Raw genomic sequence first — 15,565 nt, 5'->3', positions numbered from 1 at the left:
CTAGACATTTGTAAGAAAATGTACCTTGGTGTATGCTTTTTGTTGATGATATTCTTCTTGTTGATAAGACTAGAGAGGGAGTTGAAGGTAAACTTGAATTATGGAGGTCAACCTTATAGTCTAAAGATTTTCACTTGAGTATATCTAAAATTGAATATATGGAGTGTAATTTTAGTAGCAATAGACCTAGCGATGGGATTGTGATTTTGTACGATCAAGTCATTAATAAGAGTACACATTTTAGATATCTTGAATATATTATTTAGAGTGATGATGAAATAGATGGGGATATTATCAACAGAAGTCAAGTTGGATGGTTTAAGTGGAGGAATGCATCATGCTTGTTGTGCGATAAAAAAGCCCCCCTCAAACTTAAGGGAAAATTCTATAAGATGGTGGTGAGACCTATAATGCTTTATGTTGTTGAATGTTGGCCATTAAAAGAGAAGCATAATACTAAGTTAAGTGTTGCTGAGATGAGGATGATTAGGTGGATGAGTGGCTTTACCCTTAGAGATAAGATACGAAACGAGCATATACGTGAAAAGGTTAGAGTAGCTCCATTGGAATATAATATTAGAGAGAGTCGCCATAGATGGTTTGGTCACATTAAACGGAGGCCTATTGATGATCCGATTAGGAAAGTTGAGGTGTTAGATTTGACTTGTATTAAGAAAGGTAGAGCTAGACCGAAAAAGACTTGGTTAGACTTGGTTGGGCGAGCATGGTTGGGAACTGCCCAACCCATGTTCGAATCTCCTCTCATGCAGTGCGACCCATATAAGTAGAGAGAAAAAAATTGTGAAACTTGCACCTATGTGGCTTGTTGCTGACAGGGGCAGACCAATCCTTAATTTTCAAGGGGTGGGAGGCAAACTTATAAATAACTATTAGTATTACCTCGAATTGACTCGACCTTTCGCTACAAAAAAATGGGTTGCTAAAGATAATTTATCATTCAATTTCTAAAATATGTATGTTGAATTTGCCTTGAATTTGCTCGACCCCTATTTGTTCATATCCTTATCATTATACGATTCGCAAATATGCCAAGGGTCCGAGGGGTTAGCACCCCTGACAGGGTTCGACCTCTATGGAAAGTGCTTAATTATACTATGGAGCAATTGCCTAAAGAGCGTAATATTTTAAAAAGTAGATAAAATGGACAAATTACAAAAAAAAGTATATAATAAAAAAATTTATTATATGATCAGCCCATGGTTGCTGATAGGCTTGACGAGGGATTAGTATGTCGTCATACACCTCTCATGAGGATGACAACAGGTGGATACCCTAAACCCTAAACCCTAAATCCTTATAATGCCTAGTTGAAGAGTTTAATAATATATCTACGAAGATTTCAAAGAACAAGCCCGCTTATTACATCAATGGTTTTGAGCCTCTACTATTTGTGAGTGCGGGTTGCGTTAGGTAGTCGACAGCCAGCAGATAAAAAAGTACTTTTTATCTACTTTTTGACAAATTACCTAAAAAATCATTTAATAAAAAGTGGATAAAAATGACAAATTACCTAAAAAATTATTTAATAAAAAAAATTTATTATATGATCAGCCCATGGTTACTGATAGGCTTGACGAGGGATTAGTATGTCGCCATACACCTCTCATGAGGATAACAACAGGTAGATACCCCGTTTATAAAAATACAAAAATAAAAATAAAAACCCTAACTTCTTTCTTCAATCGATTATGTATTGAAGCATTGCAAGCTGAAATAAGTAACATCAGTAAACAGTTGACGCGGTATGACAGTCCAGCAGAATCTACCTCCAAAATATCGAACCCACGTCTACAAAACCCCACCTCGCTGTTTCCACCCCACTCTGCCTCTCACCTTCCCGAATTTGTCCCTCAACTCAGTCTATTATATCATCCTCTCTTCCATATCCACAAATTTAGCATCAAGCCTTTCTCTACCTACGCAGCAGATCATCTAGGTCAGCTAATCAAGGAAGAAGAAGAAGTCATACAGAATTAATTGGCCGTTTAACATGAGAGAAATCTTGCACATCCAGGCGGGGCAATGCGGAAACCAGATCGGAGGCAAGTTCTGGGAAGTGGTCTGTGACGAGCATGGCATTGATCCAAAGGGAAACTACGTCGGCAACTACTCTCATCTGCAGCTTGAGAGGGTAAATGTCTACTACAACGAAGCCAGCGGCCACCGCTATGTCCCTCGCGCCGTGCTCATGGATCTGGAGCCTGGAACCATGGACGCCCTGCGCACCGGGCCCTACGGCCAGATCTTCCGCCCCGACAACTTCGTCTTTGGCCAGAATGGCGCCGGCAACAACTGGGCCAAGGGACACTACACCGAGGGCGCCGAGCTCATCGATTCCGTCCTCGACGTGGTTCGCAAGGAAGCCGAGAATTGCGACTGTCTTCAAGGTAAGCATCCTAACATATATTTTGGTTGAGGACTTTCGTCGAACAGCTTGGGTGCGTGCCTGTTGTGATGAGAATATGAACGCAGGGTTTCAGATCTGCCATTCCTTGGGAGGCGGGACGGGTTCGGGGATGGGGACGCTGCTGATATCGAAGATCAGGGAAGAGTATCCGGATCGGATGATGCTAACTTTTTCAGTTTTCCCGTCGCCGAAGGTGTCGGACACGGTGGTGGAGCCGTACAACGCGACACTGTCGGTGCACCAGCTGGTGGAGAATGCGGACGAATGCATGGTGCTGGACAATGAGGCCCTCTATGATATTTGCTTCCGTACCCTCAAGCTCACTAACCCCAGCTGTACGTACCAAATTTATAAGCCACTTTTTTTTTTTTTTTTTTAATTTATAAGCCACTTGTTACACGTGATTTGGTAGGTTATAAATTAGAAGCAAAACAAATCAGAATAATGAAGAGATGGTTGAAAGAAGAACAAGACATCGTCTCCATTTGGATTAAAAATAAAATAAAATCATATAAGATTTTCTTAAATCAATTCTCATTAGGATGTCTTAATCATCATTGGTTTATATTTTTGTGTCAATGTTAAAAGGATCAACGATTAAGAACGTAGAGTCATTAGATTTGATCTATGTTAAGAAAGGTACAGCCGTACAGGTAGACTTAAAAAGTTTTGTTATAAAATATTAGAAATGATCTTTCCTTATTGGATTTGAACAAGAATTTGACTTTCAACAAGACACGATAGAGAAAAAGTATTCATATAACCGATCCCAGGTAGTAGAACAAAGATTTGATGTTGTTGTTGTTGTTAAAAGGATCACAGGTCATGTGATAGATTTGAATAAGAAATTTTAATTTAATTCTAATTATTCAAAAAAAGTTTTGTGTGGCTAAATCTTCAATGCTTAATATTTATATTTAGATGAACAAGAATATTCAGATATAGAGTTAGATCCGGATTTTGAGTTTATATATTGTGTAAAAGTATATTGTATATTTTTTGTACATATTGTGTATTACATATTATGTTCACTCATACATCCGGACGCAACTCTATGTCCGGAATATGCACATAATAATTTCTCCTGACGATTTGAAAATAAATTTAAAAGAAATTCATGATTTATACCCCATTCATTGTTAAAAAAAAGTATATAATCTATTTTTCCGATTTCTCTTTTGCTGAATCTATATTTATTTTTAAGATATAAGATTATGTGTTTGGTTAAGATCTAATTAATAAATATATTATTTATTTTAAGTATTATTATATTATTATCATTATTTGATTTGTTGAGTGTCGATGTATATTAATCTATATTTATATTTATTTTTAAGATATAAGATATGTGCAGGATACATGTACTTGTTTTATATTGCTAAACACATCATCTACATATTCAATTAAAATAATAATAATATCTCCCCAAAATAAAATAATAATAAATTAAAAGACATTTATGACTGATACATTTGTCCCAAATTTAAATTTAAAAATATATTAAATAAATAACCTATATTAAATCTTTTATTTACATTTATTTAAAAGAAAATATTGCTTAAGTAATTTAATAGCACTACAACATTAATTTTAATGTCCTTATTCTACTCAATATTTCTATAATTTAAAATAATATTCATCTAAATTTAAATTTTATTAGCTTGAAGTTGAGATAATTAATCCTTTTGAAAAAAAATAATAAAGAATGAATATTACTTAAAATTATAGGAAATAACATTTTATTTCTATTTTACCAATATTTAGATAAATATTATTTCATAATAGGTAAAATATTTGATGAACTTACCTACTATTTCAATATATCTTGGAGAAATTATTAGGCGCAGAACATAATTTTTTCTCTTTGTCAAATAATGCAACTCTAAGTATTTAAAAAAAATTAAAAAAAAATTTATAAAAAAAAAAAAAAACTAAAAGGAAAAGATGCTAATGTTCGATCCTGATCACCTGGCCACATCAGTCGGAGATCTGAACCATCTGATATCAACAACGATGAGCGGCGTAACCTGCTGCCTCCGCTTCCCCGGACAACTGAACTCCGACCTCCGTAAGCTCGCCGTCAATCTAATCCCCTTCCCCCGCCTCCACTTTTTCATGGTTGGCTTCAGCCCTCTCACCTCCCGCGGCTCCCAACAATACCGCGCCCTCACCATTCCCGAACTCACCCAGCAAATGTGGGACTCCAAAAACATGATGTGCGCCGCCGATCCTCGCCATGGCCGCTACCTCACCGCCTCCGCCATGTTCCGCGGCCGAATGAGCACCAAAGAAGTCGACGAGCAGATGATCTCCGTCCAGAACAAGAACTCCTCCTACTTCGTCGAATGGATTCCCCACAACGTTAAGTCCAGCGTCTGCGACGTTCCTCCCAACGGGATCAATATGTGCGCCACCTTCATGGGCAACTCCACCTCCATTCAGGAGATGTTCCGGCGAGTGGCCGAGCAGTTCACTGTCATGTTCCGAAGAAAGGCTTTTCTTCATTGGTATACAGGAGAAGGGATGGATGAGATGGAGTTTACTGAGGCGGAGAGCAATATGAATGATTTGGTTTCAGAGTACCAGCAGTATCAGGATGCTGTTGCACAGGAAGATGATGAAGCTTATCCTGACGAGGCTTAATGATTTATTTATTTGATCGTTCGATCAGCTCGAATGTCTGGATTGTTCGCTTGCTAAGTTACTTCTTTTATTGAATGTTGTGTGTAGTGTAGAGGTTGAGAATGGGGGAGGTTTAAGATGTGTGATTTCTATTAATTGTATTCTTGTTTGCTTTTGTATTATTTTTTAATATCGTCCGTGTGAATGATATTTGAAATTGTTGGCCACCATTAGCGTTCATAAGTTTAAAAAAATTATTTAGTGCGGTGTCCGGACTAATCCAGAGGTCAATTCGGACGTTTCACGCCACTCAATGCTCAGTGCATTAAATGATGTTGTGCATCCGAATTGACCTTCGGACACATTCAGACATCGCACAAAATAATCTCTCCTTCGTTTGACATGGGATAATATCGAACAGCAAGTTCAACCATGAACCAATTCGGATTGAATTGGCAATTCAACCGGTGAACCGTTGAATCGGTCAAGATTGAAAAGAACCGACTAGTTTATAAAAAAAAAAAAAATTTTGTTTTTATTAAATTTTAAACAATATATTTTAATTTATTATATTCTTTTAACTTTTTAAAATGCTTTTATTAAATATGATGATTAATATCACCATAATATTTGCATGTTATTTTAAATATCTCACATAATTTGTTTAGCAAAAAGAGATCATTTCACTCTTTATAAAGGATTCAAAGCATTATTCTCAAACTCTCCTCCTACGATGTGGGACTAAAAAAAGGTTCATGAATAATTTAGAATGTGAATTTGGGCTTATTTTGATAAGTTGTGCTTCAAATTTGAGCTTAGTTTAATTATATTATATTATATTAATTTTATTAATTTTATTAATTTTTAATATTATTATTATTTATTATGTCATCTGGTTCAATCCTAGTTCGATCGGTCAAATCGTGAACCTCTCTTTCTTCTGGTTCGTTGTCCGATCCGATTTTCACAATCTTAAGTATTATAATGATTCCACTATATTATATTATCAAAATTATGTTTAATTTTGAATTTTGAATTTTAAAGAATTGAGTAAGGAAGATCTTATTTTCTTAATTGGAGTTAGCCCCTAGAATAATTAATGTAGGGAACTAGTCTACACCGTATCAACCACTGCTAAATTGAGCACATTGAACCACAATCTTCCATTGTCGCCATACATATTTGACGACAATGTTGTTGTTTGTAAGATATATATAGAGTTGTAAATGCTTTCAAACATATTTAGCAATTAGTGATCAGTGCATCACAAGGAGAGTACTCACATCAAATGGGCCCCAAAGATGGGCATACGAGGGAAGGTGGCCATGCTTGGATGTAATGGAGGATCTCTTCAATCATGCAAATCCCACTTGCCTCATGGAAGGGAGGCAACCATTACAGAAATTCGACCCCATTCATGGTTGTTGCCTTCATCCTCACGCATCCAAATCTAGCTATATGAAAGAACCCACCAAGAGGGCGTTCAACTCGATCACCCTTCTTTAACCAGCTAACCACTGAGTAACCTCTATTCACTTGGCTTCTCTTCTAGGTAATCCAGTATAGGTTGTCAGCATCTCAATGACTTCACTTATTCATCATGCACCCCTTGCTCAAATTTTGCTCGCATACTCGCCCACTCATACTAAAGACTACTAGACTAGCCTACACTACATAAAAATCATACCTAGTGAACACTCAACACTGTTGAGCTCGCTAGAGATTGATCATCGGAGCACTATAACCACCCATCCATTAACCAACTCGGAGGTGACCTGTGTTTAATAGTATGTGTATCATTGTATTTTTTTTTTTTACTTTTTGGAAATGTAGCTTATTCTATAGCCCTCAAAACCCTATAATAAGGGGTGATGCTTTTGAATCCAACAACATTTTAGGTGTGTTGAGCGTGAATTGATGCTAGTGATAAGAAAACAAGCTCACCTCAACATGTAAAATGCCCCAAAGCCATCTTTAAATATGGAGAACCAAAACTGCACCACTTGTCGCAAACTGATGGATGGAAGAAAGGATAACAAAGATTATCCATGGCATCATAGGTGGTCTCAAAAAAAGAATACATTGGAGCTGTACCCAGGGGCGGAACCAGCCTTAATTCTTAGGGGGGGGGGCAAAACTAGAAAAAGATAAAAAATATATTTATAACAAAATTCAAACAATATATTATATTGCAATAAAAATTACAAGCTTTGCATTCTATTTTGCATCTTCTGATAATGTTGCATTATAACTTCATTTGGAACCAAATCAAATACTTCTTTCTCAATATATGGCACTAGACAGTCGTTGAGCCAATCATCACCCATTTTACTGCGTAATCTATGTTTAACAATTTTCATTGCTGAAAAAGCTCTCTCCACTGTAGCAGTGGCAACGGGCAGAGTTAATGCTAAAACAAGAAGCCGATAAACTAAGGGGTACAAGATATCTTTTTTAATCTTAACAAATTGTTTTGCAATATCAGCAATGCTCTCCAAAGATGAGAATTCCTCACTTGTACGCATATCAAGAATGTATGTTGATAGATGGTGCTCTGAAGCCACAAGTTCAACTACTAAAAAATCAGCTGAATATAGTTCTGCAAGCCGAATTAATTTCTCTTTATTATAAGCAGAGAATGAGCTACTTGGATTTAGATATGATATGCAAAGAAGCAATTCAGTACTAGCTTCAGAGAATCTATTATTCAGCTCTTGAAGTTGCATATCAATAATAGTGTAAAAGAATTCCACTCGGTAATGATGTAAATTTGTTACGTCATCATTTCTGCGTGTTGATCGTCGACGAGCTTTGAATGTAGAACTCATAACAGGAACAACAACTTCAAAAACATTACAAAAACGAGATACTTCTTCCAATAAGGAATTCCATCCATTATCCCTCATCATCTGTAATTGTTGTTTAGAGATTTGCACTAACTTCATTGCATTCACTATATCCTGATTTTTTCTCTGCAAGGCCTGTGATAACTCATTGGTGACACCTAAAATATCAATCATTAAATGCAAAGCAAGAATAAAATCAAAAGATTCCATGACATCTATAAGAACACCATATTCAACGGCTTGTTGATCATGTACCCCATCTTCTTTGATAATTTCAAGAACTTCAATTACTGAAGCATACATTTTCTTCAAGCTAATTAATGTATGAAAATGTGAACCCCAACGAGTGTCACCAGCTCGTTGTAAGCTTGTCTCTTGGTTCAATCCTCTACCACTGCTCAACTCCCCTTTGGACAAATGAAACAATATTTTATCATGTTGAATTGCTCTAAGAGTATCACTCCTCTTACATGAAGCTCCAACGGTATTGACAATTCTTGCAAGATTGTCAAATACTGTTTGAGGGAATTTATGACTTTTGGGTTGATGGGGTCCCTTCAACAAATATGCTCTCCAAATTTTATCTCTTTCATTGACATCGTAACACCAAATTGAAGGCCGAATTCCAGGATCGACAGGGAGATTGTTAATATCAGTCTACAAAGGTTCTTTCCTCTTTAAATAACATTCCATTTGATATATCCTATATTCCTATTCAAAGAAATCTTTACATCATTTAGAAATCCTTATATAATATGATTGATCAACAAAGTAAATAAAACAAAGGAAAATTTTTTACTAAACTGCCAATTTTCACTTCAAAAAACTATCAACTAATAGAGGCTTTCTATTTTTTTTTAATCATATTTTTGTTTATAACTGTAGCTTAGGATAACTTTTACCATTTGATAGTTGAAAATCACTATCAAAATCACATGGAAGATCAAACATGGATGGATGATAACATAAAGCTCAATCTGTGAACTCACTGATAAGAACACTAACTGCCCAGCAAATTGTAAGTCACATGAATAAATCTCAAGTATTGAGACCTCAAAATTAACTTATTCTTTTGGTTCAACTCCAACCAGCTGTGACACGAATTAGGTGCAGATTAAAGCTTTCCATACACTAGTATTTGGCTAAATCATGCAAAAATTAATTGTTTTTTAAAAAATCCTGCATAACTAAACAAAAAAATACTAAAAGCACTTACTATTATAACCTAACACTCAAAAAAAAACTAAATAATGATGAAAAATAAACAACAGGTATCAATAGAACATTTACATAATCTTAAAGTTATTGATTTCCTGGAATGGATCAAGAGAATAATGGCTAACACTATCTTAATCACAAATGTGACAAACCATCACAAATTTTCAAATTTAAAAGCCATTTTAATAACAATGTTAATTACAGTTGTGTGCATTCCTTATTTCCTTTTGAATGATACCAAGCTTGTTCCCCATTTTAACAAACGTTAGCTACAGGTTAGTTTAATTACAAAAGCAAAACTGTAATAAGACTTAAGAAAACCGAAAATCACAAAACATAACACAAGTTTTAAGATCAAAACATTGAAATTTATAAAATCAGAAGTACCTGAAGGCTGAAGGAAAGGATGAACCGCTGAAATATGAACCGCGTCTTCACTCTTTAGCGACCTCCTTGACGAGTCGAAGGAGGAGGAAGGCCGAGCTGCTGAGCGCCGACGAAGGCTGAGCCGTTGAGCGCCGACGAAGGTCGAACCGTGGAAACTGAAACCCCAAATCGCGCTGCGCCTGCGCCGCTGCTTGTGCGGGATTTTTTGCGACTTGCGAGAGACGAGAGAGTACGACAAAGTGGGTGGGTTAGGGCAAAATATTTATTTTAGGGGGGGGGGGGGTTACTAAACTACCCTAACTATATTATTAAACTATCCTAACTATAATTTTTTTTTTAGGGGGGGCAATTGCCCCCCCTCAAATCTAAACGGTTCCGCCAGTGGTTGTACCCTTGGTAGCTCATCTGACTAGACAGCTTATCTTAGGAGACCAAAAGACTAACCACCAACTTCAACGTCGATACCTAATCACACTTGAATGATGATGAGTGATGGAGAGTACAACTAACAAGGATTTTTTTTTTTTTTTGCCATGCAAATGAAAAGCTTCGTGCTTTATCTTATATTCACTACAGAGTTCTCTAAAGGAGGTTTAATTTTCTACGTTGTAAGTCCTATTTAATGAAAGTTCACATGTCGTGCCAAGTTATATACTTACGAGAAAATTGTCAATCCCGCGAGAAAAACTATAAAATTTCTAGGTTTACTTTACTATTACCTACTAAACTTCTAAATTTATTTGCCTTGATGATTTAAATGGGTGGTGTAAATAAAGTTAAAAAGCTTCAAGTGAAAAAAATAAATTCACTATTTTAAAAAGTTTCTAACATATGATATATTTATAAGTACATGATTGTATTAGAGTGGTTTTCTACTTATTTATATTGAGGATCAGAGCATAAGTAATCCTAGTCTCCATCGTGTTTATTAGAGCATTAATTAGGATCCCTCATAACTAGAGTTCTTCTATCATCTTAAGACCCCATAATCCTAACTCTTATATGTCTATATTATGGTCAAACTATATTTTAAAATCTTTAATATTTCTTTTATTCCTCCATTGAGGATCCAAATCACCCTAGGTTTCCAATTTATGTGCGACCTATACAAACACAAGTTAAAGCATAGAGAAATTAAAAACAACATGAGTATTATAAATATTCAACCACATCTAAGCCAATATGCATTTTAAATAATCATATATTAAAATAAAAAGTTTAACTACAAATGGAGATGATATTACACAACATAAATATTTTATTGCACTTAGTTAAACACAACAAACAACTTGAAACAATAGATAAAAGGGTTAGAAAAGACTTGGATTTAAGAAACAACTTTTTTACACTTCTTCACTTTGATCCACACTAATAAAATACGCCAAACACAAATACAAAAGTCACTCCCTCGTAAGAACAGACTCTAACACTAACTCACACACACTCATGAATCCACAAGGTGCCAACCTTCTAACATGAAGACTAATACTAGTATTCATAATTTTTCAAATAATTAAACTTGCTAGCACCACAGTGCTGGCTTGGTGGCGCTGTTGTATCAGCATATCAGTTCATCATCCATCACATTGGTTCACTCATTCAACTATCTCTCGTCAAAATGTTGGGAAATTTGGAGCTATTGTGCAACTTGGATAGCACCTTTGGTCTAAGATCACTAGCTCGTTTTTTGAGAGCTCACGATTGTAGCACTAAATTAGTGTGGTGTTGTTGTGCTGACTTTGTCGTGCTAAGGCCCTAATTTAATTTTCATAATTTTTTTTATGTTTTATAGCACAAAATACAATGATTAAAAACACATATGTCATAATATAGGCAATTTAGAATTAACAATTTTTTATCTTATTAAAATTTCCAAAATTTTAAGCTATTACTTATCCTCAAGTAATTTAAAGTGCACTTGCATTGAATAAATTTTTTGGAATAAATAAAAAATAATAATATAAGTATTTATAAAGTACATAAGTTGAAAAAATTTTCAATAAATTATTTTATAACACCCTAATCCTTCATTTTGAATTAATATTCCTTTTAAATTAAACTTTTGTGGGTGAATAGTTTTGACTAACTTACTAAGGTTTACTTACATTTTTGGAATTAATGAAACTACTTGTTTAGTTAATCATTAAATCTTCCAATAAAATTTTTTTAAGTAATTTGATTTCAATAATTCTTTTAGAAGTATATAGGTAAGGCTAGATATTGCATATTTTAACATTTTATATTCATGTATTTAATAATTAAATTTATCTTTTTTTTTTCTTAGTACCTTATAATGATTTTGAATAGATGCCTATTACCTCCACTTATTGTTTTTAAGCAAGGCTAGACATTATAAGTACAAATTTTAATGTTCTAGCACTTTAACATTTTTCAATATGTTATATATTTATCTCTTTTTATTTTGTTACTGAAATTTCTTATTTTGATGTGTCGAATATCTGTCTCCTTATTCCTCATATGTATTTAGAAATATCTTTTTATTCAACTTATGGAACATCTATAAATGTATATCATTTTTCAGTCTCCTTGTTCCTCGTATGTCTATTCAATGCATCATTCATCAATTGTTCTATAAAATTAATAAACTGCATTATGCTATTAGTATATATTATATGCCTTCATGTAAGTCTTATTAACCTTATCATATGCTTGTATTAATCCTATCCTATATAATGTGCATATTATATCATATCAAGTCAATTATGTAATTAATGAATCACTACAGGAAAACAGCTCATTTCCGGCAGAATTTCCAGCGGAAATAAATTCGTCAGAATTTTCGACGGATTTTCAGACGAATTTCCAACGAAATAGTTCCGGCGGATTTTCCGGCGTACTTCCGACGTAATTTTTGAAGTTATTTCCGGCGCATTTTCTGTTAGTTTTTCCGACAGAATTTCCGGCGGATTTCTGACGAAATTAAAAAATTTCTAGAAAATGACAATTAGTAATATTTTAAATTATTTATTTTGTTAAATTAAATTTAATATTTCTAAAATAAAATAAATTAAATAGTTTAATAATTTTTTTTCTAAACAAAATATAATAATTATTTTGATCTTAAAAAAAAAAGCTTAACTTTTAAATATCATAATTATTTTAAATATAAATTAAATTAAACGGGGTTGGGGGGGCTTTAGCGGACATAATTTTTTTTCTTTTTTCTTTTAATTTCCGACGCAGTTTATTTTTGCTGGAAATATTTCCGACGAATTTTTCGCCGGAAATTTTTCTGGCAGAAAGTTTTGCGCCGATAACACTTTTCCGACGCGTGTCAAACCGGCGTAAATATTTCCGTCGGAAATACTAGTTTCCGACGGATTTTGACCATTTTCCGACGAAAAATTGACATCACGTCGGAAATTGACGTTTTTCCTGTAGTGAATATTTTTGTCAGATGCATATGCAAGTAAGATAGGATATATAACTACCTATTGTATATTTTATATATCCATTTTACAGGACAACCTTATAAGAGTCAATCTCAACCATATCAATCCTATTTTCAGCAATCAATCTCATATCACATGTCTTAAGTTAGGTGGCTTTTATGTATGTCCTTAATTCCTATCAATCGATGTATCTTATCATGTCAGATAATCTCCTTGTATATTCCTTTTGGTATCACTGAGGATTACACCATAAACCTTATTTAAAGGAAAGCCTATCTGCTCACCCTTATATATAAGGTAACATCCGTCGAGGCAACCTAAAGTTATCAATCATTTCTTGTTAATATTTCTTGCTTGTACACTCACTTTATATCATGTGGTGCATATTAGCAAACATCATATGAACTCAATGTTACTATCATTATACTTACTAGTATGCTTGTAGTATGCCAAAAAATTCATATTTAACTAAATGAATAAGAAATATATGCATATAAGGTATTTCACATCCATGTGTTATATGTTGACTCCTGATCATTTTATATTTAAAATTATACTACTTATTTTAAATAAAGTGACTTATATGCAAAATCAATCGGAAAAATTTTAATATAAATTAGTCAATAATATCTACTACATATCTAGATTTACATGGTAGAATATTACTAAAAATGAGAGATATTATATTTTAATCAATTTCAGGTGGAATGATAGAAAGTCTCTCTAAAACATAAGGGAAACTTCTATAATATGGTAGTGAGACCTGCAATGTTTTGTGGTGCATAATGTTTGCCATTAAAAGAGAAGCATAATATTAAGTTAAGTGTGCAAAGATGAGGATGCTTAGGTGGATGAATGGCTTTACTCTTAGAGACAAGATATGAAATGAGCATATTTTTAAAAAGGTTGCAGAAGCTCCAGTGGAAGATAAGATTAGAGGACTACCTTAGATTATTTGGTCACATAAAACGACAGCCTTTCGACGACCAAGTTAAGAAAGTAGATGTATTAGATTTGACTTAGGTTAAGAAAGTTAGAGGTAGACCTAAAAGGACTTGGTTATAAAAAATGAAGAAAAAAGATTCACGTAGCTAACCCCATATAATGGATTAAAGGCTTGTTGTTGTTGTTATTGTGTCAATTTAGGTGGAAGTAAATAAAAAAGGACACAAAGTCACTAAAAATAAAAGTAGGATTAGGGTTAACTACAACATTAAGAATACTTTTCCCAATTGGAGTGACATAATAGAATCATTGATAATTGATCACATCAATCATCAATCAAATCATATAGTCATTCAATTCATGCATGTATGCATGTAACTAGTATTTCTATCAATAAATCAATCATATATCATGTTATTCGATGCATTCAACTAGTAATAATAGCATTCCAAATATATACATGTACTAGTAGACCTGTTAAGAGGATCTCTCACTTCTTGCTAACTCAAATTATATACTCTTTATTATACTTGGGGATCTATCATCACTAAAGTTATGGGGTTCCTATGTTCTCCTCTCACATTTCTCTAGTTTGCTCTACTTATGGAACGTTAACTAGATAATCTAGATATTATAATCCTTTATCCATATGCTTATTTTGATTTGTCCATCCTAGACCCAGATCTTTCTTTATATCCCCTCTAAGACCAATCCATTATATTATGCTTATACTAATATTATCTAAAACACTATCATGTGATGCAAGTAGCATTATATAGTATATATCTTACCACATATGGGGCACTTTAGTATACTACCAGTTGGAACCATGAATCCTTTCTTGACATCAATAAATCTACCTTTCTTATCACTACTCTCTCATCTTATTACTTCCATACATGCTCTCTTTCCGCTAATATTATGTCTAAATATGGGAATAGTTAAATCATTTTATACCACTCTTACACTCTATACTAACTCATAAATCTCTTAAATTCTTTATGGTAATAATAGATTCCTTAATTAATATTTTAATTCTCTAAAAAATCTATAAAAATTCTCCTCAGCCATACTAACCAGTTAAGGTGCATACTTGGCCAATGTAGTAAACTTATCCTTATATTGCATCACTATCTTGTTCCATTGCTCTAGCCTCATGAAAGTTCATACATCTATTACCATATTAATGGGGGTAGAAACAAGTCCCCGAAGGTACCAACAAACTGATCAGTGAGTTCAAGTCACCCTGGAACTTTTCTCTTTGGTGTTCTATAGACCATCTCTTAACTTCACCTTCTAACAAAAATAACAAATAATTCTTTTCTTCCACACACTACTTTATCTATTAATTATTGTTTATTATTCTAAAGTGTAATATATGTTCTATACAATTACATGTTATGGCAAGTAATAAAGTGATGAGACAAGTATTATTCCCATGAGGATTGGAGTTTTCCTAAGTTCACTCTATAATTGATTTCTAAAATTTCTATTTGATGAATCTCAAAAGAGATCAAATTTGAGTGTTGAATTTTAAGAAGAAGAAGCACCTTACCATAGGTTTAAAGGACGATGCCATTAGGAGACTTATACCTAATAGATAGTTTTTTTTTAATTTTCAATTCAAAAGAGAGGTAGCACCTAGCCTAAGGTTTCAAGGATAGAATCAGGGGACTTATACCTAATAGATTTTTTTTTTTTTTTTT

At 33.7% G+C, this 15,565-nt stretch overlaps 1 protein-coding gene across 1 annotated transcript; it reads left to right on the top strand.

Annotated features, from left to right (window-relative positions):
- The first annotated feature begins 1,631 nt into the window (after nt 1–1,631).
- Nucleotides 1,632–5,280, top strand: LOC110099323 (tubulin beta chain). The gene is made up of 3 exons (XM_020826431.2): nt 1,632–2,408; nt 2,494–2,763; nt 4,410–5,280. The coding sequence occupies exons 1-3, from the start codon at nt 2,012–2,014 to the stop codon at nt 5,069–5,071; spliced, it is 1,329 nt and encodes a 442-aa protein (XP_020682090.1). The 5' UTR covers nt 1,632–2,011; the 3' UTR covers nt 5,072–5,280.
- Nucleotides 5,281–15,565: the final 10,285 nt, after the last annotated feature.

This window comes from Dendrobium catenatum, unplaced genomic scaffold (assembly GCF_001605985.2).
Source record: "Dendrobium catenatum unplaced genomic scaffold, ASM160598v2 fragScaff_scaffold_542, whole genome shotgun sequence".
NCBI lineage: Eukaryota > Viridiplantae > Streptophyta > Magnoliopsida > Asparagales > Orchidaceae > Dendrobium > Dendrobium catenatum.
The sequence above is the reverse complement of the archived record's forward strand: the minus strand, read 5'-3'. Positions and strand labels throughout refer to the sequence as shown.

Bases quoted from the DNA above. Each gene is read 5' to 3' on its own strand.
- LOC110099323 (XM_020826431.2), top strand. From the start codon at position 2,012: ATGAGAGAAATCTTGCACATCCAGGCGGGGCAATGCGGAAACCAGATC. The intron at 2,409-2,493 runs GTAAGCATCCTA...ATATGAACGCAG, and splicing joins GAATTGCGACTGTCTTCAAG to GGTTTCAGATCTGCCATTCC. The intron at 2,764-4,409 runs GTACGTACCAAA...TGGCCACATCAG, and splicing joins CAAGCTCACTAACCCCAGCT to TCGGAGATCTGAACCATCTG.